This window comes from Xyrauchen texanus, chromosome 28 (genome assembly GCF_025860055.1).
Source record: "Xyrauchen texanus isolate HMW12.3.18 chromosome 28, RBS_HiC_50CHRs, whole genome shotgun sequence".
Classification (NCBI taxonomy): Eukaryota; Metazoa; Chordata; class Actinopteri; order Cypriniformes; family Catostomidae; genus Xyrauchen; species Xyrauchen texanus.
In genome coordinates, this window is record NC_068303.1 from 32854047 (window position 1) to 32881194 (window position 27148).

At 37.2% G+C, this 27148-nt stretch overlaps 1 protein-coding gene across 3 annotated transcripts; it reads right to left on the reverse strand.

The window, feature by feature from the left end:
- Nucleotides 1-820: 820 nt before the first annotated feature.
- Nucleotides 821-27148, reverse strand: si:dkey-174m14.3 (uncharacterized protein LOC563117 homolog). Of its 3 annotated transcripts, XM_052096374.1 has the most exons (8): nucleotides 26734-27148; nucleotides 26540-26632; nucleotides 18584-18781; nucleotides 14121-14282; nucleotides 12105-12171; nucleotides 9222-9329; nucleotides 9019-9099; nucleotides 821-3277 (listed from the first exon to the last, which is right to left on the reverse strand). In XM_052096374.1, the coding sequence occupies exons 3-8, from the start codon at nucleotides 18679-18681 to the stop codon at nucleotides 1892-1894; spliced, it is 1902 nt and encodes a 633-aa protein (XP_051952334.1). In that variant the 5' UTR covers nucleotides 18682-18781; nucleotides 26540-26632; nucleotides 26734-27148; the 3' UTR covers nucleotides 821-1891. The 3 variants fall into 3 exon arrangements, with proteins under 3 accessions (XP_051952334.1, XP_051952335.1, XP_051952336.1); XM_052096375.1 differs by lacking the exon at nucleotides 26540-26632; XM_052096376.1 differs by lacking the exons at nucleotides 18584-18781; nucleotides 26540-26632.

The following is a 27148-nucleotide window of genomic DNA, read 5'->3' on the forward strand; positions in this document are numbered from 1 at the left end:
AATACAAATGAAAGGAGCAACGTGCCCATGAAATATATAACTCAGAGCTATAGCGAACATGTGCCATGAACATCATGGCGCATTTCCTGATGCAGATTAATTGGTACATTGTGACAGCGTTATTACAATACATAAGGATTGTTGAATGATATTTTGTAATTAATTTGACATCTCTTTTCATCCATTAAGTCAACCGTGAAGTAAACTGGTGATGCTCAGAACATCATCTTTTTATAACAGTGTAAGTGAGGCCAGTCCTGTAACTTATTTCAAGAGATGTTTGAAAATGTGTGTGACATCCCAGCATCCAAACAATTTTAAAAAGAAAATGCGTAGGCGGCAAATGAGCAGATAGTGTGGTGTATCTCAAATAAATAAAAAACAAACCAGAGTAATGACTGTGTAAATATCATTACCTCCTCCATCTACTACTGTGTATTAACTATTATTAGATTTCTCTCAATCACAGTGTTGCTGTAGGCAGGGAATATACTGGCTACTGTCCTTAATCACGTACTTTCGAGTATGAATGCAGTGCCTCTTTTACATGCTGTACGGACTATAAATGAAACGAATACTGGAAAAGAGCTTATGTTTATTTGCCCTTTGTGGAGAACATGTTTGAAGGGATTTTTCATTTTGGGGTGAACTAACCCTTTAAGGATTTCCATGCTATACAAATAGCACTTCATGCTGGAAACAGAATCCCAAATTATAAATTCTCCCCTACACACCTTAGCAACAAGTTCTGCTCTCCAGCAGGAGCAGCAAAGGGGAAATGGAGTTAAAGAGACAGGCATGATGCAAATTTTGTGCTTTATTAGATAGAGAAAGCCAAACAGAAGAAACAGAGTCATGCATCATTGTGTCAACTGACACAGGATCCCAGCTGACTAAGAGAGAAGAGAGGGATTGAATCGTGAGGTAGAGAGGGCCTGAGGGAGGGACGTACAGCACTGAGGAACAAAAGAGAAAACACAGAAAAGAACAATCACCTCAGAAATCCATCGGCAAACAAAACAGGAGCTTAAAAAAATGCCCAGTGCTTTCAAAATAGTGTGTTCTCTTTTGAAGACTAAATTAATTTGAGTTATATATCAAATAGATTTGAAGTATCGCTTTTGTTGCAACTTCATCTTAAAGGACTGATTCATGGTAATATGAATCCATGCAGAGCTTATTCTCAAGAAATAGTTTCAGAATATCTTGCTGTCTTCAGCAGAATAATCTGTCAATGGATTGCAGTAAAAATTTAGATTGTACCCATGACTTAAATCATTTGAGGCATTTACATTTGATGCAGCTTAAATAATTGTGCTGATTGCCTTATTTATAGCAATATAAATTATTTACAATTATATAGATTTGTCTGTCTCCCCATAGTCTTACAGTTATTAAACAGTTATAGATATAGCATACCTAACAATAAATACAGCTATTCATAAATAATATCATAAAAGATCAAATTTCTTGTCAAAATGAGCATTTCTTTGTACTGTACATAGCATGTGCTGTCCATTGACTTCAAGAACCCTTATGAGCCCAGAAGACTTTTGGTAAAACAAATTCAACCTCTCTTACAGATCGTATTTAAGACACATTTCCAAAAATCCATAAACCTAATGCACATAAATTACTTTCTCACAAACCACACAGAACCATTAATAAACAAATCCAACAAGTGTTGGAACAACTCATCAGCTGTAGAAACATGAGCAATTCATGTTAAATGTTTAGAAAACATTGTAACAGATACTGAAAAAAAGAGAAAAAATAGGAGAGCTTATGATCCGAAAAATATTCAACAGAAAATCCCACAATGTTTTTGGCTCCAACCGTAGTTTCACATTCAAAACCTACTAAAAAGAGAGGGTAACATAAACCCCTGCTCTTAGTTTAGTAGTGTACCATAGAGCTGTGCCTTGGTGAGACTGTCTTTACGTGACAGTCCTAATGTGCCAAATTTTTGGTACGGTTGTTGTGGAGGAGGTGGTGGGGTGGTTCCCTGAGGGGACATGCTGTGCCTCTCGGGCTGATAATGCTGCAGTTCGGCAGCCATCTCAAGAGATCCGTGGTCCAAGGACTCATTTGAGCTATTGGGACTCACATCGACATACTCGGTCGTCTGGCCTCCTGCTGCCACCACACCTTCTTTGGTGCTGTAGAGGCTGTGCTCGGATTCTTGGCTGTCCTCCTTGGAATGGTACAAGTGGGGTTGGCTTTGCTGCTGCCGTATGCCTGGGCTGCACTCAGGGCTGGGGCTAGAGAAGGGGTCTAGAACTCCTGCATGATGGTGGTACACATCTGTACCCTCCTGGAAGCTACTGTAGAGAGGGCCAAGACGGATTTTGGCAGGCCGGACAGAGAAGTGTTGCTCAGAGAAACTGTAGGGTGACGCCCGACCTGGACTGCGGTACGAGTGGGCACTCAGATCATCCACACTGAGTTGCCTCCATCGACCAATAAGCTCATCTTCCTCAGGAGCAAAAGCACTTCCTCTGCGACTGTCACCATAGGTAATGCTTGGTGAGGTGGAGGTTGGCAGGGGCTCATAAGGTTCACTGTAACAGGAGGACATGGTTCTGCTATAAATAGGTGAGCTACCATTCTGATGGTGGCTGGACTCAGGCGGTTGAAATGCAATTGCCTTTGTAAAGGTGCTTGGACTCTCCCTCTCCCAGGAAGAGTCACTTTTGTGCTCGTATTCACCACCATCCCTCCAGTCCATGTAAAGTGCATGGTGACGTGGAGAAGATGCAGCACTGCTAGGAGGATCCTGACCCTTATCCTCTGACCCTCCTCCGCTAAAGCTGGAGTAGGAGCTGGAGCCGCCTCCCAGAGACGTGGTAAACTTTCGAAAATGTTCCTGTGCGAAGCCAGGCTGCAGGGACATGGAGCCCTCCTCTGGGTTGCTATCTGTGGAGTTCTGGGGTTCATAGACCTTCCGCTGTCCATGGAGGTCCATGCTGGGTCGGCGCTCTCGCCTCCGTTCATCAGGGCAATAAAGTGCTGTGTCACTGCTGTACAAGTCTGACTTGTACGTAGCTCGCAGGCCAAGGCGCTCTGTGCTACCCACAAGGCTAGTACCTACTAGGAAACCCTGCCGTTCCTGGGGTTGTGGACTGGGTGATCGAGAGGCTTGAATGCTGCAGACCTCGTCTGGTTTTTCCAGGACCTTAGCAATGACTGAGGCAGGCACTGTGTCGGCATATGGGGAGTGGCAGATTGAAGAATCCTCCATGTGCAAGCTTACACGCTCCTGAAACTCTGCAGGCAACTGACAGAGATTGATACACAGAGAGAACACACTGCAAAGTTCAGAAAACAATTCATCAGCTGGACCCAATGCACAGTAAGAGTTGAAACACTCACACTCAAAGAGATTTTCTGGGTTCAATACAAGTTAAGCTCCATCGCCAGCATTAGTGGCATAATGTTAATTACTACAAAAATGAATTTCGACTTGTCACAATAACCCTTAAACAACCACAAAAATAAAGCGAAAAACAACTTTACAACTCAAATTCACAAGTGCTTTTATAAAATTATAAGCATCACATTTATGCCTTTCAACCCTTTAAAAATTGGCCCTCATTCACTGTCATTATAAGTGCCTCATTGTAACCTTGATTATTGCTTAAAAGTGGAGGGACAAGTCCAAATATATTTTGTGGTAATCAACTTTATGCCATAAATGCTGTCGATTGAGCTGAACTTTTTGTTCCGGAATGTTCCTTTAAGCCAGGTTCATGCTGTATGGTTTTGGCCACGACTTTACCATTTGTGGATCATAAAAGATTTCTCTCATCATAAGGCATTCAAGTCTTTGATCGCTCAATGTGACATGTTCACCGATGGCCAATTAATTGCCTTTGTAATAAAGCTTATCCTCTGATGAAGGTCAGAGTGTCAGAAATTTTGCGTCGCAGTCTTGCAGTGTGACCATACGATGGCCAAATGACATTAAACACCCTGTAAGTGCAATCACGAATAGGACCAAAGTTATGGCTATGATGCATATCATACAGTCTAAAATAATGCTGCACAGTGTGCTATGGAATTTTCCCCAAGTTCTAATGGGGATCATATCGTACTGTCTGAAAAGCAACAATTATAAAGGACTGTAAAACAATTATAGTGTTCACCTGGCCTTTTCAGACTATAAGGTGAGGTCAATATTCTAAAGAGGCAGTAAGCAAAATACAAGAGAATGGTGAATTTAACTGAAGCTCCTAATGAATGCAAACGTACATTAGCATAGCATAAAGCCAAATACACTTTAGTCTTCAGATCAGTTAGTACTAATGTTCTACATAAAGAGATGTTTTTTAGTATTTCATATAACAAAAGTTGGCCAGAGGGAAAACCACAGATTTCATAGCCACTGACACTATACACAGAATACTGGGCATCAATCCAATATCACAATTCTTTATTCCTCTCAGTTCTTTCACCATAGCAACAAGAAGAAAGTAAATTGCAGCTAATTAGCTAAAAGAACATGGCTAATTATAGAAGCATGAAAAGAGGAGCCAAGACAAAGCTAAAATTTCAGTCCTTCAAAACCAAAAGTTTGATCTTGGTCAAACAAATTGTGTTTTATATTTAATTCTGTCCCAAGACTATCTGTTGACCTCCAATTATATTCTGAGGGGTGAATTCACTAAGCAGCTGCACAACTTTTGCGCATGGTACTTCAGCGCAAAAATCTGTGTCTTTTTCACTAACTAACCACAATCTAGTTTATGCAAGCAGAATCAGTGCTGAAATTGCACTACATCTAGATTTTAAATTAAGTCATTAGCATCCCTTCCATGCAAACATGCCTCCTTTCCATGAACATTTGGCTAATTATAGATTATATGCTCTCTTTTCACAAAACTTAGTGCTATTTGCTCAGCCCAGTAAATATCAGGCTATTACCGCCCGAGGAAAGTAGGCAGTAAATTGAATTTGATATTTTCCATTTATAAGGCAGCAGTAATTCATCAAATAATGATGAAATGATGGAGAAGAGTGTTATAACCTGGCATACACATGGCATAGTCAATTGCACTTTTGGCATGTTAAAGAGATAATTCAGATGTCTTTATTACAGTTGTAGAGTGATGCTGTAAAGTCTGGGCAGAGTGTGCCAGATCGGGGTAGTCAGCTGCATCCTCTGCTATATACCTCTCAGAACTGGCAGACAAGATCGGAATTGGGCCTTGCAATTTGCGTTCAGCACAGATTTTGTGGTCACGCTTGCGGAGTTGCCTGATCTGTATAATTCCTTTCATAAACTGACAATAGGCTGACAGCGTGTGCAAATAACTCTTTAAACTATTTTAGATTTACAGAAATGTCTCTATGATTTGACATCTTTTGCCCAGTTATAAAAACTTGCTTTTTTAATGAACTTCTAGTACCAATTCATTGACTTTCTTATAAAACTCTCTGCAAGGCTGAATTGCCTGAACACATTGTGTAACAGACTCATTTATGTTTCCATTCATATATATCTGCCAGATATGAACAGGTTTTTAGAGCAGTCAGTGTGCCAACACAAGTCTTTGCTCTAGACATCATGGGACTGGCACAAGGCTTAGAGCGGATGCATTGAATAAAGTGCCAGGCTCTAATGGCACACACACTTTCATCATTACTTTTAGCATTCTTACCACTGTGGCCCCTCTAAAAAGATCACTCCTTCTCAGTTGGGACAGAACCTCTATATTTCTTTAAACATGAACTTGATTTGCTATGGTTGACCTAAATACTGGGAGATCTTGCTTCTTGATTTGCTACACTGATATCAGTCTTTCAAAAACTGTCTCTAGCTAACAGATTTAGTGGTACATATATATATCTATATATATATATATATTAGGGCTGTCGAGTTAACGCGTTAATAACGCGCGATTAATTATACAAAAAATTACCGCATTTATTCGCATGCTTGTAGTACCACCTCTATACTCCAGAGAGCAGTAAGTGAAATTTCAGCTGTGTGAGCAACACACAGTTTATACAGTGAAGAAAACAACACAGATATGCGTTACTAAGGGTTCAAATGCGAACTAAGGGATCTCAATATGTGTTTAAAGATTGAGTATTAAACTATATTTAACTTGACACAGTGACCTAAACATTTTATTTTTATGACGCAACACACCCGAGATGTGACACAAGCATGTCTGACACAGGTCGGGTGTGGTAGGGTGACCACCTGTCCTGCATTTTGCGGGACAAGTCCCGAAATTGGAAGCTTTGTCCCGCGTCTCTCAAGTCATAAGCAGTGTCCCGCATTTCAATATTGTCTGTATAATTTTGTATCTTTATTATTATTTTGGCATCATTTTATTTCATCGTCCTTTAATTACAAAATCACTATAAAAAATAGTTAATAAGAAAACACTGAACATGCGCAGCGCAGCCTTTTTTTCGGGCCAGAGCGGGAAAACTCTGAGAAAAAAAACTGCAACAGAAAAATGGGTCTATCCTGGGCTCCCGAGAAGAAAAAGTGTCTTTGTTCGTATAATAAAGAATTGGAGAAAATATTGTATATACATGGTTAAAACCAGTTACAGGTGACCCTAAAAAAGGAGAGTGCAGGGTATGCCACCGAAGTTTCACGGACAGCTCTGCTGAAGCAGTTCAGTGCCTGTCACCAACGTGTTCGTGGAGAGGGTGTTTTCACTGATGACCGCTGCGTCGACAGAGACAAGGAACTGAACACCTGTGGACCTCATCAAAAGTGAACTCCAGGTGAAAGTGAACACCTACACCTGCCAGGAGTTCTACAGTCATAATGAATGAGAAGGCCCTACTCGAAGCAGCCAGATCACACAAAAAAATTAAATTCAAGATGCACTAAATCCGGTAAGATCGCATTTAATCTTTCTAGTCTTTAATAATGGAATTGATGTGCTTGTTTGGAAATTTGCTTTTTAACGATTAGATTATTATTTTCACTTCATTATATTTATATTGAGTAGGTCTGTGCTGTTAAAATTAGTTTGTATCGTAGACCTTATGCCAAACTGAGTGACGTTTACAGAGCCGTCATTAACATTTAACATCACTGCAAAAATACATCTAATATAAAATCAATATTTATTCACCTAGTACAATAATAGTAAGTTATCTCTCCCTCGTGTCCCTCATTGTCCCACAAAATCAGGTCTGTTGACCTGCAACAGAGCAATAGCCAGGTGGTCACCCTATCATATGGACTTTACCTCACAGATATTTAAATACCAACAAGGTTAATGATGTGTCCTTTAAACTGTTACACCATTTTTACCCAGTCAATCATTATTTAAGAAACATGCTCCCTGAAATAGATCCACTTTGCTCCTTCTGTAATGCTGTAGATGAATCTGCCCCTCACCTTTTTTGGGAATGTGTCCATGCAGTAGTATTTTGGAGAATTTGTTTTAAATATATTATTGAAATATTCTTTGTACCTCCAACAACTCCAAAGCATTGAAAACCATTGCATTATGTAATGAATATAATGTCTTGGCATTATTGTAAAATATATCTGTAGTATTGTGTACTATGTACCCCTGGCTTGTTTAAAAAAAAAAAAAACAATATCTGACGCAGGTGTACATTGACGGCCTCTTAAACAAGCCCTCATAATAAATCTCAAACTGATTGACAAATTCACTTGTGAAATGATTTGCTGTGAACTGTATAACAATGATTGAATAATTATCAATAATATGGTAGTAAACAGTACATTGTATTCTAAAGCCCCTTTTTGTATTGTCTTATCAATGATGAACTCTTCTGCCACAAGAATGTAATGCACTTTAATTATCTGAATATTTTTTATTTTATATATATATATATATATATATATATATATATATATATATATATATATATATATATATATATAATTTTGTAATATTTAAAGATAACTATGTATAATTATTTCATCATTATGTATTGAATTATTGTTATATGAGGGGCTTTCTCAGCAAATATTTTTATATGCGATTAATCGCGATTAATTAATCAGGACACCATGTAATTAATTTGATTAAACATTTTAATCGATTGACAGCCCTAAATATATATATATATATATATATATATATATATATATATATATATATATATATATATATATATATATATATATTGCACTGAGGCAGATAGTAGGGTTTATTTAGATAAAATATCTTTTGGAAAATATCTTTTGAGGCCAAAACTCATATCAGCTTCCTTGCAGTACAATTACATGCATGTCTGTGCAAAAACTGTCTCTACACATTACAGTGAAATAGTGCTTAATATTATAACTACTTAATAATAAAAAGTTATATTTAATACTACTATATTATTTCTGAGTGGGCAACTAAAAAAAACTATTGTCATGTGGTTCTGCAGATAAAATGGCCCAGATAACGAGAACGTTCATTTTAATCAATGTACCGTTGGCATGACGCACATTTGTGATGCAACTGCTGTTCTCTGTTAAAGAAATAGTTCATCCAAAAATGAAAATTCTCTAATTTTTCACTTACCCTGATGCCATCCCAGATGTGTATGACTTTCTTTATTCAGGAGAACACAAATGAAGATTTTTAGAAGAAGATAGAGCTCTGTCATGTCCTATATAATGAAAGTACACGGGTGCCAGCAATTTGACGCTCAAAAAGTCAAATTTAGGGAGCATAAAAGTAATCCATGTGACTCCAGTCAATCAGTGAATGTCTTCTGAAGCAAATCGATAGGTTTATGTAAGAAACAAGTCGATAATTGCAGGCATTCCGTGATCAACTGGAGTCATGTGGATTACTTTTATGCTGCCTAAATATGACTTCCGGCTTCCGGAAGTGCTGGTAACCGTGTACTTTTATTATAAGGACCTGACAGAGCTCTATCATCTTCTAAAAATCTTCATTTGTTTTCTACTGTAGAACGACAGTCATACACATACAGGGATGGCATCAGGGTGAGTGTATAATGAGCAATTTTTGGGTGAATTATTTCTTTAAATCGCTTGCATGAATGCCAACTTACCTCAGATAACTGGGCTCTGTAGTGCGACTTATTACACTGCAAGAGCTGGGCAGCCAGGTTACAGTCCTTCCTGTATAAGTCCTATTAAAAATAGTGGTAGAAAAGGAACATTAGGTAATCAAAAGCAAATACACAGTCTTCCAATGGGTGGCCATTAAGCCTCAATGTATGATAAGGAATCATATAATCATAATTTTGCTTACATTGTCCTCTCTCAGTTTCTCAATGGTCATCTTTGCCTCCATGAGGTGATTGTTGAGAACGATGATTTCTCTACTGAGAGCCCGTTTCTCCTCTTCATGGTGCTGTGACTGGGTCCAATAAAAAAAAAAGGAAAACATTTCCAATGTTACAGGCACATAATGCAATGCTCAACATGTGGCCCTTGAGGGATTTTTTTTTTAGCCCATGTGATGTCATCATTGTGGCAATTGGGACTGCAATAATCACAAACATGCCTTCCTATCTTGTTAAAAAAAGCTTGGCGGTATGATGTGTATAGAGATCTATCATTTTGTAGAGAGATTCTGCTGTAGTGTTTAATATACAGCATTACATTCACAGTATGATTAAAACATTTATTATAGTCTACTCTACAAACTGTGTTAGTTTGGTTTAGTTTGGACTCAATGCGATACTCTGCTCGTTTTCTTTCTAAACCTAGTCTAATTGTAGGCTGTTTACGGTTTTAAATTGTTCAACCAAAAATAAAAATTCTGTCATCATTTACTCACCCTCTAACCCATATCATTTTCTTTCTTCTGCGGAACACAGAAGACATTTTAAAGAATATTGCAATTGCTGATTCCCCCAAAAGTGTCATATATAAGTAGTCCATATGACTTGTGCATCAAGAAGACTTGCTCTTTTATCTTCCACGGAAGAGAGTGATAAGAGTTTGAGGAGGCGTAGGAGTGAGTAAATAATGATAGAATTATCATTTTTGGTGAACAATTCCTTTAATTTTATTTTTTGTTTGGCATCCAAGTTTTCACATTAAAAAAGCTAAGTTAAAACATTTAATAATCAGATGAGATAAAGCGCCTTTTATTCCAAAAATTAGGCATTACAAAATAGTTATGTAATATATTAAACATTTATGAGTTGAATGTCCAGCATAAATACATTTGTCATTACACTCACTGAGCACTTTATTAAGAACACCTAATTATTCATGCTATTATCTAATCAGCCAATCATGTGACAGCAGTGCAATGCATAAAATCATGCAGATATGGGTCAGGAGCTTCAGTTAATGTACACATCAACCAACAGAATAGGGGAAAAATGTGATCCTGGTGATTTTGACCATGGCATGATTGTTGGGGCCAGACGGGCTGGTTTGAGTATTTCTGATCTCCTGGGATTTTCAAACACGACAGTCTCTAGAGTTTACTGAGAATGGTGCCAAAAACAAAAAAAAAACATCCAATGAGTGGCAGTGCTGTGGATGAAAATGTCTTATTGATGAGAGAGTTTAATGAAGAATGGCCAGACTGGTTCGAGCTAACAGTAAGGCTGCGGTAACTCAGATAACTCAACTGTACAACTGTAGTGAGCAGAATAGCATCTCGGAATGCACAACACATCACACCTTGAGGTGGATGGGCTACAACAGCAGAAGACTATGCCGGGTTCCACTTCTGTCAGCCACTGAGGCCGCAGAATCCATGGAACAGCATGAATCCATGGACCCAACCTGCCTTGTGTCAACAGTCCAGGCTGGTGGTGGTTGTGTGATGGTGTGGGGAATGTTTTCTTGGCACTCTTTGGGCCCATTAATACCAATCAGTCATCGCTTGAATGCCACAACCAATTTGAGTATTGTTGCTGAACCTTCATGGCCACAATTTACCCATCTTCTAATGGCTTCTTCCAGCATTATAACACAACATGTCACAAAGAAAAAGTCCTCTTAGACAGGTTTCATGAACAAGAAAATGAGTTCACTGTTCTTCAGTGACCTTCCCAGTCACCGGATCTAAATCAAATAGAACACCTTTGGGGTGTGGTAGAACAGGAGATTCACAGCATGAATTTGCAGATGGTAGCTGTCAACATAGACCAGAATCTCAAAGGTATGTTTCCAACATCTTGTGGAATCCTTGCAACAATTAATTAAGGCTGTTTTGAGAGCAAAGGCAGACCCTACCCATTATTAGTATAGTATTCCTAATTAAGTGCTCAGTAAATGTGTATACTTTACCATTACTGTGACATAAAATTAGGAGTGCAGCTGTTGAGGCTAAATGGATCCTGCTTTGTGGGCCCTGAGCTTTTAAGGTTGAGTAGCCCTACTATAGATCCTAATAGCCCACTAGTATAATATAGACACATTCACACATTCAGTGCAAGTGTAATGTCATTAGGATAACCCTGAAGCAGATGGAAATTAATTGGTGTGCTCAAAGGAGCATGAATAAAAGCCTGATATTAGACGATTTGCACATCATTTTCCTTTGATACCTTGGCCCATAACCTTCTGGGTCAACACTGACATCCTTAGAGACAATCATTGATGCAATCTGTTGCTAAAAAAAGTGTATTTATCAAAACAAATTCAGAGTTATCCCTAAAAGTGGGATATCCAGACATGTAATGGCCAAACAATAAACTGCGGCAGGCAGGCTAATTATCATTTAATTGTTTCAAGCTTCAAATTAACAATGAGGCTGTGATGCTGGATTTGCTAGTATTACAGACTCACTATCACACTGTCATCTGAAGGCGGACAGGCTGTATTTATGGACTATAATTAATGTCAGCCACACCAATGGCGGTGTACTGATATTCAAATCCTCTTGCACAGCATTCAGTGCTATTGTACATGTTTAACACATTCACTAATCTGTCACACCAAAAATGCGTACACAGACAAAAGTGTGGTAAGAAATGTAAACACTTTCATCCAAAAACACATTAAAAAGGAAACTGCATAAAGAGGAAGACAACACCTTGTAAACACTTGTGCGAACAAAAACATTTGCACATTTCAACAAGTGTGTGCAAGCTCAGTTAGACCAACTAAAATCTCATGTGTAATGTGTGGCTGTGTTTTATAGAATGTGGCCTGTATGTTCACTCACATTTCGGTGGATTTTATCCTCTAAGTCCTGGTTGATCCTCTGCAATGCTGAGTAACTGCTCTGTATTCTATGGGATACACACATTGACAAAACATCTTTCTTCAAATCCAGCTCTCACAGGAAGGTCTTAAACACTTTACTTATTTCCTCATACGCATCTGATAGTTAATCCTTTTAGTTATAGTTTCTTAAGTTGATTGCCAAAACTCACCAGTCCACCTGTTCATCTTTCATATTATATTATCTGTTGCAAGCTCAATTCATAACATTTATTTTAAAATGGAACAAGGAGACCAAACCATGAATGACTCCTACATACTTGGCATCAATCAGCAGATGCCTCAGTGAAACAAGGCCTGTGGCACAATTTCATGTCTTGGTTGTATGTCCCATCCAGTGTTGGGTAAATTACTCAACAACAAAAAAGTAATCAACTGCAAATTACTTCCTAAAATTGTAATCAGAATACTTTACTAACTGATAAAAATTATAACTTTACTTTTAAGCTACTTTCTAAAACACTTTTAAAGCTAGGGTGTGCAATCTTTTCTAGAAAATGTTTTTGTTATACTGGTTGAAAGCCTCTTTTTGTTCTGATAGCAATCAATAATTAATGTGGTCTAAATGTGTGTATATATATATATATATATATATGTATATATATACACACACACACACATATATATATATATATATATATATATATATATATATATATATATATATATATATATATATATATATATATATATATATATTCTGTGGAAGGGACAGGACAAACAAATGATCGACCAATCATTGCATTCAGTCCGAATGTATTGATAGGATGTTCTTCCTCTCTGTCAATCTATATTTGCATACCGCCACGCAAAAGTTCGCGCATACAATCATACGTCATCAGCGCGAGTTCCTTGACTCTGTGCAGAGCGAGTATTACGTTCGTAATTATTGTAATGTCTAACCTGTGAATGAGACATGAGGTAATCTGAAACCGTTGTGATTGATTCCACCAACACGTCTCTCCTCCTGGCGCTTAGACTCTGCTCTGTGTGAGTGTTTATGTGTGATAAAGGAGGCGTGGCTTTGGAGACGTCTCTGAAGCAAGGGCGGGCTCTATGTTTTCAAAGCTAGTTTGCTAACTGCTAGCTTCTCTAGCTTTAACTGAAAAGTTTTTTTTTTGTTCAACAAATTCAAAATAATTTCTGTATTGCCTCCTTGTTCATTGTTGCACTCAAGTCACACTTTCAGCACCACACAATTCTCCATTAAAATTACATACATACTGAATGAACATAATTCATCATTTGAATGCATTCTAAAAATATAATTTCAGAAATATAGATAACCTAAGTAATGTACTTCATTTTAAATTACAAGAATTTGAAATGTAACACATTTACATTCCTTTTGGCTTTAAAAGTAATTATATAACAGTAACTACTTACTTTGTAATCAGATTACACCCAAAACTGGTCTCAGTAAAGGCACACTATTTTGCTACACTCTCAAAACTATATTTTATCATCACCAGCGAAGAACATGCAGTAGTGTCCAAATGTCTGAGACCACCAGTAAAAATTCAGTTCCCATTTTTTTATTTAATTAAAATTTGTATTACAAATGATATTCTCAGAATTACATTTTTAGAGAAAGTTTAATTGAAAGTTAACATGAATATCAGAATGTCTTAGTATTTGGTATGTCCAGCTATGCACATGAGCTGACATGAACAAACCTAATGATTCATGTATTCCAGAATGGTTTGAGAGGCGTTACCATTGTCAGTCACAAATTTGAACTAGAAAAAGTGAGGAATTTTAAATATTCTTATTCATTATTATTCTTTTTATATTCAGGTTCCAATTATTTTCTGAATCCAGATTTTCAGTGTGGTCTCAATCTTTTGGGCATTGTAATTTTAGGGCATAGTATATTGGGAAGCAGCCAATTTCTTCAAGTTTCTTAAAAAAGGAGGTCTATTTTTAGTCTATTGGTCCTGGTTAATATGCCTCTTACCGGCGTAATTTGTCAGTGAACTTGTCGAGTTCCTCCTGGGCTCGGCGCAGCTCAGTCTCCAGGTACTGTCTCGTAGAGTCAAACTCACGCTCTAAAAGCTCCAGCTTATGTGTGGTGTAAGAGAAACGCTTCCTTAGGTCTTCCTTCTGTTCCTGCAGAGAGCTGCATATAGACACACTGTTTTACAGTACATTCACTTCATGTATTTACCAAAAATAGTGCCTAAAATAGGATGGCCTGAATCCTTTACATGGATCAGGTAGAGACTGAGGATAAATAAAGTGATTTTGACAGTGAAACAGCTATTTTGATGTTTTAAATCAATTTCACTGAGAAAACCAATAAAGCATCTCAACATGGCGTACATTTTTGCCAGATTTACATACAGTATGTATTAAGTAATATATGCTTCATTTTAGCTGTCATTTTGTGATGTCACTGACATAACAATAGCTGTCAAATAATCCATTGATCAAATCCATAAGCCAAACACAGTCATGTAGAGAGTGCTGTAATATTTCCTTTATTAATCCCCAACATTCATTTTTCCCATTTCCCTCATTGATCCTGAGTCACATGACCACTGCCATGTACAGATGTTCTATTTATAGATCAAACACACAAGCAGTCATGGGTTGGGGGGGGGGGTGGGGGATGGAATAAAATCAAGCCTTTTACGATACATGAGAGAACCACTGACAGCTCTTAATGGTTTAGTATTGATTGACAGATGTGGGTAGAATTACTTTATTGGCTGCCACAAACCAAACTTGGTCAGAGGCAGTGATGCACAGGGATGCTAACACGTGTCTACAGCAGTGAGAATGTAACAAATTTGTGTGCTAAATGTAGATCGATACACACATGTATTTGAAAGTGTGCACACACACGGGCAGGCATACACTTATCCTCAAAGTACCACAAGTACAGCAGCGCTCAACACACAGATTTACGTAATTAAAAAGATGAGTAATTGAGTAGTAATTATAATAAATACTTAACTAATGTCTTTGCTTCTTGAGTATTTAACCATTTTCTTGTATATATATATATATATATATATATATATATATATATATATATATATATATATATATATATATATACTGTACATATCTTTTCTCAATTTTTCCTTTTCCGTTATATTTCTCACAAACATCACCAATATGTGGCAATACAGACTGTGGCAATACAGTCTTGTTTATTTATTTTCAGACATGGTCTGTGATAACCCATGTTTATGACATGTGTCATAATAAAACCATGTTATTTTTTAAAGTACCTTGGAGTACCATGAGAGTATCATGAAACATGAACATGATCAATCATTCAGTACCATGGTATCACCCTGGTAACGTGGTGCACGGTGCAAAGGCGTGATGAGAAAGTGCGAGCACGAGGCGATCGACTGTGTTCTGCTAATGATACAGGGTCCTTCAATAACCTATAACATGTGAGTGGTGGTGGTGTAGAGGTCTAAGCACATAACTGGTAATCTGATAATCAGAAGGACGCTGGTTCGAGCCCCACAGCTACCACCATTGTGTCCTTGAGCAAGGCACTTAATTCCAGGTTGTTCTGGGGTGATTGTCCCTGTAATAATTGCACTGTAAGTCGCTTTGGATAAAAGCGTCTGCTAAATGCATAAATGTAAATGTGAGTAAGGGCAGCCAGTGGAGTTTCTGGTGTACTTTTATGCTGCCTAAATATGACTTTTGGACCTTCAAAGTGCTTGTACCCATGTAATTCAATTATAAGTACATGAGATCTATCTTCTTCTAAAAATTATAATTTGTGTTCTGCTGAAAAAAGAATGTCATACACATCTGGGATGGTTTCAGGGTAAGTGAATAATGAGAGAATTTTCATTTTTGGGTGAACTATTCCTTTAATTTAACATTACATGAAATGTCAAGTTTTGGGCTCAAATATCTATGGTCCTTGCATATGTTAAGTATTAATAACTTAAACTATTAAATACAAAAAAGAGGCCATGGGGAATAACCATAATGCCTTGGGCTTGAATTATTAAATTATGTTTCCTTGGCCAAAGGGAACATATAAGGTCATTTAAATAGTTGTAGTATAATTTTTATATATTTCTTTATTTATTTTTTCGCAAAACAGTTATTTCATGTAAAGCCACCATTAGGTTGATCTGTGTGCCCTTTGGTCAAGTTGGACCCTGTAAACACTATCCCAGTTCTTCTTGTTCATGTGCAGCTGAAGTACAGGTATCTATGCATTTCAGTTACAAACAGTTATAATCTTATTATTTAACCTTAAGCTCTGGTGGATTTTTGGGCTGCCGCCCATGATTTTTCACACTCAAATTTAAAAGCTCACCATTCACGCATACTGTTGAATAATAATTAATTCATAAATAATATTTTTTGCATTTGTAATCTTATGATAAACGTTGTTTTTGGAAAAAAAGTACATAAACATTTTGTCTGAATTTGCAAACATGTAATTCTGGTTCTGTTCACTCTACAGCACTTTGAAAAGTCTATTCTATGATAAGTCTCTCTTTTTTATTCCACTAGATGTCAGTAAGCACTAGACAAAATTCGAAATTCTCTATCATATTCCATCAGAATATACAGATCTGAAATGTAGGTGGAGCTCTAATTCATTTTAGCCCACACAGTTGTGCTCGTCCATAGACATTCAGTCTCATTTTCAGTTCAAGCACCACCCTCATTGTTTCATGGAGTATCTCAGCCTCTGAGTGGACAAGAAGTTCAATCTAGGTGTGCTTTCAAATGATACCTTTTATGCTTGACTTATGTATATGGATACTTTAATTTTTTAAGTGTAAATTTTTGTTTACATGTTTGTGAGCTTGCTTGGCTGAATAATCAATCCTATGTTATATTTAGCAAAATATGCCATCCAGAAGGAAAGTATGCAAAACAAATCATCAGAAAAATTTATTTTTGACTATTGATGATAAAACATTATCATCACAAACGGAAGGATCTCAGATTTCTAATGACACCTGTTGAGCTTCTAGTCCACTCAGAGGCAAAGACACTCAATGAAACAGTGAGGGTGGTACTTGAACTGAAAATTAGACTGATTGTCTATGGACGAGCACATCTGTGAAGGCTAAAATGTGTCAGCACTGTGTTATCGTATGGCCTAAATTTGAGTCCATTTAATTAAAATCGTTAAGTAGAAACAACAACATTTAATTATGAACAAAGTGGAAAAATGTGTCATTGAAGAGTATGCTTGAACTGAAATATGAAGTGATGTTTGAAGAAAACAAAGAAAAACCAAGGTTTCACTTGTGAGCAGAATATTTTTATTGGGCGTAATTTCTGAACAAGTTTTAATTTTGCCAAATTATGCAAAACGTGTCAAATAGTATTTGTGTATTTAGGATGACAAGACAAAGGAGGGGGCCATTCTATTTTAAAAACATTACAAATGTAATTTCCATCACCATCATTTCTATCATTGAATCATATTGAACAGCACATAATTTGATATATGCTGGAAATTCAGTTGTGCTTGGAAACTTTTTTAATGACTTTTAGAAGAGAAAAAAGAGACATAAATCTCCTGCGATGCATGTACATACACTGTTGAGTATTTTTTACTGAGATTTTACTTTCTAGAAATTCCCAAAGTTAAAGAAACACCCATATATTCTGTATGTTCATACTTGGCCATATTGTCATGTCTTCCCTGTTTTTGTCTAGACTTTTATTTTGAAAATCTTGTTTAGTTCCCCATTCCTGTTTCCTGTTAATTTTGTAGTCCTTTGTAGTTTTCTTTCATGCTTGGTTTTCCACTGATTTTTTTCCCCAGGTGTTACTCATTCCTTTTGTTTGCCCTTGTGTATTTTAAGCTCTTGTTTCCCCTGGTTTCTTTGTCAGTCTTTACATTGTTCTCGCGTTCTGTGCCTAGTTTCCTGTGTTTTGTTTCCTTTTATTCTGAGTTACCTTGTTTATCTCATTAAAAGCTGCATTTAGATCCTCATTCCTTGTCTGCCTTGTCACACATATATCAGATTTCTGTTAGGAAGAAGCTTTTCAAAGACAAACTGGCCAATGCATGTGACACTGTACTATCTATAGGTCAAGCTTTTTTCTTCAATTGCCTTGTTGCATGCCTAAAATAACACAACACAAGCTGTTCACAATGGGGAAAATATAGTTCGCAAGTAAACTGGCACTGAGGATTAAACTACTTAAGATTCAGATAGCCTACTTTGCAATTATGTTAAAATCTCTCTTCCAGGGGAATAAAGTGCAGAATTTTACAAAAGAACAAAAACTACAGTGGTTTACTCATTCCTTTAAACAGTTATATTTAAAAACCAATCACACTTCAGAAGTCACAAGTGGACAGGAAAGCAGATGATTATCGTATGCAATTTGTACAAAAGGTGATGCGCATGGTTGATGAGATGACTGTGGTGGGCGGACGGCGAGGTCGAGAGAGTATCTTACCTCTTTTTCTGATGTTTACAACCATTTCGAGGGGTTTTAAGAGCCGTTTTCCCGATATATATCTTTTTCATGGTTTTTCGTAGAAGCCCACCTCTCATGTGTCTGTGTATAAATTCTCTGCTCCCTTACTGGGATTCCACTTATTCTTGCTTGAGTCTGTTACCTTGTCCATGCAGCCCTGACAGGCTGCTGGAGATCCTGCCAACAGAGCAAAAACAGTGGCTTTTGGCGGCTTCCAATCACATTACAAAACGATAGCGACAGCAATTAAGAAAGTGTCATCAAACTTGTCACATGAATGCGGGTCATCTCGGTGCTTCATGCATGAAACTGTGTGCCGAGTATGAATGTTCAGTGACAGGTGAAATTAACCTCTTTGGGCCGATGCCACTGAGCCCATGATTTGGTATCAGTGCACCCTTGCTCAGGTGCGTTCGTGAGCATCGAGATGAATTGTGATAGGTACGCGATGAGACAGCTTGTGACTTCATCAAGATGAAAATCACAAGCAGAATATTATGTACATGCAGATAATCTATAGAGCACTGCAGATTGGGGATATATATATATATTTAATATTCATGCATTTATTTATTATTATTATTGTTCATTTTTTGCACATTTATTTGCATGAAAGAACCTTTTGGCCTGTCTTTTTTCATGATGCCTACTTCCATAAAAACTATATGGCCAAAAGAATGTGGACACCATGACCGGGTCTAAGAGGGGGCTAGATTTTTCCTTGTGCCCCAATCCCCAGAAACTTCAGACACCCATCACCCCGGCTAAACCAAACAGCTTCACCAAATAGACCATGCTGGTTGACCTTTTTTATCCTGGTGAACAGCATTGTGGCTATGCTGGTCAACCAGCTAGACCTGAAAATCCATGCTGGTCTGAGATGGTCTTTTCTGAAGGGTTATCAGGTAAGGATGGAGAGGATTTTGTGAAAATTCATTAAGCCTTCTATTGTTTCCCCACCTCTGACTCATCACTCACTTTTTTCTCTCCCTCTTTTTCTCTTCTCTCTGAATCACAGCTGAGAGTCAATATGCTGTACCACCATCTCCCAAATCCTCACCCACCAACACTTACCACATCACGAGGGCCAAGTATACTCCCACAACAGGCCTCAGAAAGTCAATGCATCTTATATCACATGGGGCTGCATCCATTGCATTGGGTGCATTTGATCTTTCAGAAAAAGCAGCTGACATTTTAGAGGAGCGAGGGAGGTAATGACAGACAAGTGGAGCAGGGAGATTAGAGGAGCAGGAATGAGACAGAATAAAGAAATGAGAGTGACGGATAATCCGAAGAGGTGTGAAACAGCCTCTCATCTCACTTTGTATTCTGCGCCTCTCGACACAGGGAAATTATCTTACAAGGAAACCCCCTCGTTGCAGACCCACACGTCTGCAGTTGCGTTGACATAAAACCCAAGATGCACTGCACACAAATGAACATCTCAAACTCTGTGGCTTAAAGCAATAGTTCATCCTAAACTAAATATACTCTGTAATTATTCGCAATCACGCTCAGAATCAGAAACGGTAACGTGAACTTAGCAGGTTTGACGCCAAAACGCCGTTTGATCTCAGGTGTTCTGTAAAAGAACGTGACAAGATTTGGGATCTGCAAGATGTATCGGAGGCAAAGATTTTCCAACATGTTCTCATAGAAACATGTTAATATAGCTAAATATTTGCAAAATGATTTTTACGTTGCTCGTTCTACCTATCGTGCCAGTTTCAGATTATCAGTTCATAAACAAAGGCCGGATATACGGGGGTGCTGGTGCCCCATATATATGCCCACAAAGCACAAGTGAAGCAAACGGTTGAAAGTCTTTCTAGCAAGTCAGTCCACAGATGGCCATCTTTGGAATGCTCCCGGGAAGCTATTTCCAGTCATGAAAGTGCAGCTCCTATCTACTTGAATGGGAAAAAAACCGAAATCTCCAAAACGGTTGGTCAACATTATGATCAAAGTTCGCATTTCAAATAAGCAGAAAGATCTGACAACACTGGTATCATAATTTGTGGTTTTGTACCTCAGGTTACACAAAAAAACTTAGTTTTCCTGGCTTGTATAGCTAAGGTGCATGCACATTCTCGAGATGATTGACAGGTGACGTCTGTATCTAAAAGGTGATTGGCCCTTTTACCTGTAAGGAGGGACTTTCTTTCTACATCCGTTGATCATTGGGCTTTCCAATTTCTCACATTAATTTTAATAGAAGTGGAACATCTCTGCTAAATAACTCTCTGCCCTAACTCTAACTAAATGTGTTGGAACTGAACACATGCCCCACCCACGTCAAGGGAATACATACGCGTACCCATCCGTCAATGCCCCTCCATTATATGTTACTGCCTCCCTATTGTAAGCGGTCCGGGCCTGTCATAAAGACTTATCGCCCTGTTCCTCACGCAATGTATCTTATGACATAAAAACACTTTTATTATAGCACATGATTTATAAGATGATACATTTTAACGTTTTCTTTACAAAGCTAACTAAATTTATTAGCTTCTTAAGGCAAGATCAAATCGCGCAGTAGCTCAACTGATAGAGTTTTGCGCATGTGATGCAAAGGACCTGGGTACAAGTTGAATAGTGCGCAAAGCAAAAGTGTCATGAAAGTGCAACAAAATGAGGTTGTTTCTTTAGCAGTTGCATTTTTCATATCACATTTGCTTTTATTACACTATTGGTTAGGTTTGGGTTTAGGGTAGGAAGTTTTTACTTTTTATGTAAAACTCGATATATCATTAACCTTTATCTGTTTGGGAGAACTTTTAACTCGCTTTTAGTGCCACACAGTGGAGATTTCACCTTGGAACTGCTGCGATACGTGTAAGGACCAGTGTTGGGAAAGTTAAAAAAAATTGTAATCCACTACAAATGATGAATTATTTATCTAAAATTGTAATCAGATTACTTTACAGATTACTTCATGAATAAGTAATCAGATTACTAAATACTTTACTTTTAAATTACTTTCAAAAACACTTTTCCGCTCAACAAATTCAAAATTATGTCTATATTTCTTCCTTGTTTATTGTTACACTTTATTGTCAGCACCTCAAATTTCTCCTTCACAATGACTCATTACGGGGCCATAATTCATGCATTCTACATAAATAATATATTCAAAATAAGCATATAATGAACTGAAAGTCAGTAACTGTAATCTGATTACAAGAATTTAAAATGTAATGCATTACAGTACTTTTTGACAAAAAAAAATGTAATTACAGTAATTACTTTGTAAGTGGATTATTCCCAACGCTGGTAAGGACCCACGTAAAATCATTTAGCAAAAGTGGTGCTACAGTCAAATTTTCTTGAGATCAGGCTCAGATTTTCAATCGTTAAAGTCCTAAATTTCAGTCTTCCTCATACAAAGTTATAGTATGGCTTCAGAAAATTTGCACAAGTCTTATGGATTTTTTGATCACTAGGATCTGTCGTTGAATAGAAAAAGAGCTGTGTGAATATTCTACGAAAACTCAAATTTTTTGATCCACAGAAAAAAACAGCAAACAAGTTTAGATTGACATGTGGGTAAGTAAAACTATCTCTATAACTAAACAACGGTCAATCTGTGTGCATTTGAAAAGAAATACAACCAAAATCGCACATAATGCACAATGTGGAACAATACAGTCATTATCAGCCCAGACTTGATTTGCTGTTACTCTTTCCATCTCTCTCGCTCTCATCTCTCACTTTCAATCTCACATCATCCCTCCTTCCAACAGCCACCCACTTTCAAACAGCGGGGAATAATTATGGCATAAGTGGATTATGCGGCCTGCAGATGGCAGATAAACGAAGAGGAGAAGAATCAGGACAGTCTATCCGGGCAGAATTGAAGATGAGCAACGAAAATCTGATGGGTGGAATGGGGATCCAAGAAGGAGCATCAACACGTTGTGCCGAAGGCCATGTTAAAATGTGTCATGGTGCCCAGAAAACCAACTGGGATTCATATTTGATCTGTGATCTACATTAATTTTTGTGGAAAGTTTGCTGGGATGTTATCTTGTCATGACACTAAATGAGATTAGTTTGCATGGTCCCAGTGGAATGTTTCAGTTGGGTTTTCAAGCTGTAAGCTTTTTATCAACACCAACTGTTATTTGAACTTTTGAAACTAAGAATGGTGGATAGGCCATATACAGTATGTACCAGACCTGCACATAATGCACCTCAAATGCTTAACAAAGTCATAATTCATCCTAAATCAAAAGGAAAACAAATAAATAATCATAATAATTCTTTTTTTATGATCCACATTTTTTAATAATCCAAAGTAGGCAACAATATCCTTTTGCAAACACTGAAAAAAGTAAATTTAAGTAAAAAAAATATAATTTAATATCACTAAATCAATCTGACACTAGGTAAACATCAGGTAAAAAATAGCTCCTCAAAGTAACATCTGCAGGTTATAGGTTACTGCAGGTTAACTTTTTACATTGAAACATAGGGCTCGATTATATACATTGAAATAAGACTCAAACATGTTGAAAGCCTTTGTGAGATTCAACAATTTAATCTGCATTTACCTCATATATCTCAACAAATAAATAAAAACACATCCACGTCCACGCTCAAAGACTACCCGTGAGATGCACAGATCTGCTAGTACATAAAATATTCAGCCTGCAAGGCTAACTGTATTGACAGGATGAATAGTATAAAGAAAAACACTGGACATGCGTGCATATGTACACATACAAGAGCAAACAGATGAGCTCAAATGTGCTAAAAATAGCAGCACTCACTGATGTAAAACATGTTATAACAGAACGATTCTTCAGCACAGACAGAGATCATTGCACCCCAAGGCTACAAAACATGGATTGTTTTCAGTCACATCAACAAATATAATTCAGTTGATGGAGTAAATTTAAAAAGGAAAGTCAACTGAAACCAACAGAATGAACAAATGCGATAAACACACACTTTTGTAGAAGATAATCATTATTTGTGTTTCCTTCTCTTTTCAAATTGTTATTACATCCCTGATTGCATGGACCATTTTTGTTCACGCAAAAAATAAGAAACTTCTCTCATCATTTACTCACACTCAAACCATCCCAGATGTGTATTACGTTCTTCATTTGCTGAACACTTACTGAGATTTTTAGAAAAATACGGTATCTCAGCTCTGTAGGTCCATACAACGCAAGTGAATGGTGGTCAGAACTTTGAAGGTCCAAAAAGGACATAAAGGAGGCATAAAAGTAATCCATAAGACTCCAGTGGTTACATTTGTCTTCAAAGGTGATATGATGGTGTGCGTGAGAAACAGATCAATCTAAAGTCATTTTTTCACAATAATTCTCCTCTCTGCCCAGTAGGTGGCAATATGCACAAAATGCAAATCGGCAAAAACAAAAGAAGAAGAATCTGAAAGTTGAGATTTATAGTAAAAAAGGACTTACATTTTGATCTGTGTCTCACCCACACCGATCATATTGCTTCTAAAGACTTGGATAAAACTACTGGAGTCATATTGATTATTTTTATGTGCTTTTTGGACCTTCAAAGTTCTGGCCACCATTCACTTGCATTGTATGGACCTACAGAGCTGAGATATGTTTCTAAAAATCCTCATTTGTATGTTATTTTACGAGAGTGAATTTTCATTTTTGGAAATTTGTAAACTATCCCTTTAAGCTTTCTTGAGTTAATTAATTATATATTTCTCTATTTTCTATATACTGTACTGCAAAAGTAGATCACAATTGACTAATTGCAATGTTAGCTACTACATATTTGATCTGATTACAGCATTATCTGGCATCCATATTCCAGACAATGCTGCAACACCTGCAACTGTTACCTCAAGGATCTATATATTCTTGTCCTGGTTCTGATTCCATTTACTAATGTTGTATATTTCACATATTGTATACTTCATCAAATGTTTCCTTGTACTTAGCTACACATTCCACAGAATATTTGATCTTTATAACATATTATAAGTCCATTATATCTCCTTTTGTCTTCAGCTGTACCATATTGTCTGTGTTGTCCAAACTAAATTGCCTCTCTGGATTACTAAAGTTGTATTCTTTTGTATTTTCTGACTTATTCAAGTCGTTTTGGAGCAATGAAGCAGTGATGAAGCAGTTTCAGCACGTTACATCAGATTCGCTGGACTGAGGGGTCAAGACCACGCTGGTCACTTGCAATAAATTGGGATGATAATTGGTGTTTCACCTTATGTTTGGATATTCTGTCCAGCATTTCTCATCAACACTTACCCTAGCAGAAAGCCCTGACCTAGAGATCCAGAGCTTAAGCTTTGAATACGCTTATTCCATACAATGCAGAAACTTTGCGTGCGGAGCTGTGAAACTATTTGCCTTAATTGCTTTATATCTGTCTAATTAATTAATAGCCTCCAACTTGTTAAGCATGAACAGTCATATTTGGCGCCCAGGCTAATTCATACAAAAATATTATATTTTGGAGCATTTTTTACTTTCTTAAACCCTTTTGCATCTCTAGAATGTACCGTACATACTGAGTTCAAATGTGAACCTATACAGATAATCCAATTTTTAAATATATTCTATATTTTCTTATTTAATGTACATTTGTAAAGATATTTTTGTATTTTTAATTGTTACAAATAGTATTTTTTTTCCTTAATATTTGTTTGCATTTACTGTTGTCCTTGTTATCAAATTTCTTTTATATCAATTTACAATATGGATCAATACACTAACATTAGTTAATGCACTGGGTACCATGAAATCACAATCAAAATTATTTTTAACAGCATTTATTAATCTTGGTTGAAGTTAATTTATAAATATACTACTGTTCATGATAGTTCTAAATGCATTAGTCAATGTTAACATTAACATTAAATCATTAAACATTAGCATTGTTTTATGGTGTTTTTGTACTGCTAGTATAGTATATATTGTTCTGTAGTGCTTTGTAATGTATTGTACAGTGTACAATGTATTGTATAGTGTATTGTCTTACACAATACTGTACATTTACTCATGTGTACTTTTACACATTCTCCCCTATATTTAACATTGCTGTACTGACAACAATTTCCATCGACCTTGCTGTGTGGCAATGACAGCTTCTATTCTATTCTAATGCTGTAATGCAGTCATCACGGTAGCTATTGCATTAACTAATAATAATGTATACAACCTTATTGTAAAGTGTTGTAAAATTGTTTTGTATATAAATCAGGCACAGATATTAAAAAACTAATACAAAACAGGAAATGTTTTAGGTAAAGCATGTTGGACTGCTGGTCTGCAAGCTGGCAGCTTTTCTTCCTATCACTGCGATCCACCATGATAACGGTTCCTGGAGCACACATCATGGTTTAGCCCTAGCAAATATATTCTCGGTAGAGTTATGCGATCCTCTTGCCAGCACAAAGACTAGCCAGCTCGAATCCATCAGTACAACTTCAAACATTTCAGTTTTGCCCTATAATCTATTAATAATTCATGTGGAGGGGAAACCCCCAATAAATCCATCCAGCCTCCCCTATAGCGCTTGAGTCATACCTTTCCCCCCACATGACTTGGGTACCATAATACACAGCAACAGCAGTGAGCACTTAGCATCCTCATAAATAATTACCCATGCTCCATTTCTGATGGCGCCTTGATGAAACAGTGATCTTAAAACAGCACATGCAGGGCTTGAATATTCTCCAGCCAATAGAAAGCTGCCGTTCAGTTTGGGAATGGGTATTATTACATGCCTTGTTTAAACGTCTACAGGTCATCTTTTCTAATAAACCTTTCCACAAAATGAAGACCAACTCTTTGAAGAAAGAAGGAAAACATACATGCATAATGCAAATGTAAATACTCAAACACACACATTACCAAACAAAACAAGACATTCAGCTTTCTGAGGTGGTCAAAGTTTTTCAAGCATAGACCAATTTACCTAAAATCCTGATTTTTAGTAGAGGAAAGAGGGAATCCTGCCTCCTACATCACAGTGTGGGTAAATACCATCCGCAGTCTGACTCTGAATTGCCTTAACAAGCATTGACAGAGAATCAGAGGAGAACAGACACTAAGGGAAGAAAATTAGAGGGGTAGAGATACAGAAACCAAAATAAAGGTAAAGCTGCTTACCTTATGGTCTGCATCTCCTCATCTGAAGCCTGGAAGGAAGAACAGTAGATTACTGAAACGGCTGAGTGCCTACTTCCTGGAGCTGCCAAGGCATTACTGCGCAGTCGAGGCACATACAGCCTCTCTCTCTCTCCTTCTGTCTCTGCCTGTTCTCTCACTCTCTCTCAAACCAACAGTGCTTGTATACTTCTGCAGTGATATCATGTGCGAGGAGGGGAGAAATCTTGACAGATTAAGTGCGAACGGAAAGCATGGTTGCAGCCAGAATGCAGATACACAACATCGTACACACCACCCCCATCTCCTTCCTTCTCCCCGAGAAACTCACTCATCAGCTTCACGAAGATCCACAGGATATGAAACCAAACAGCAGACCAAAGAGAGGGAGAGAAAAATGAGGGTGAGATGGCGAGAA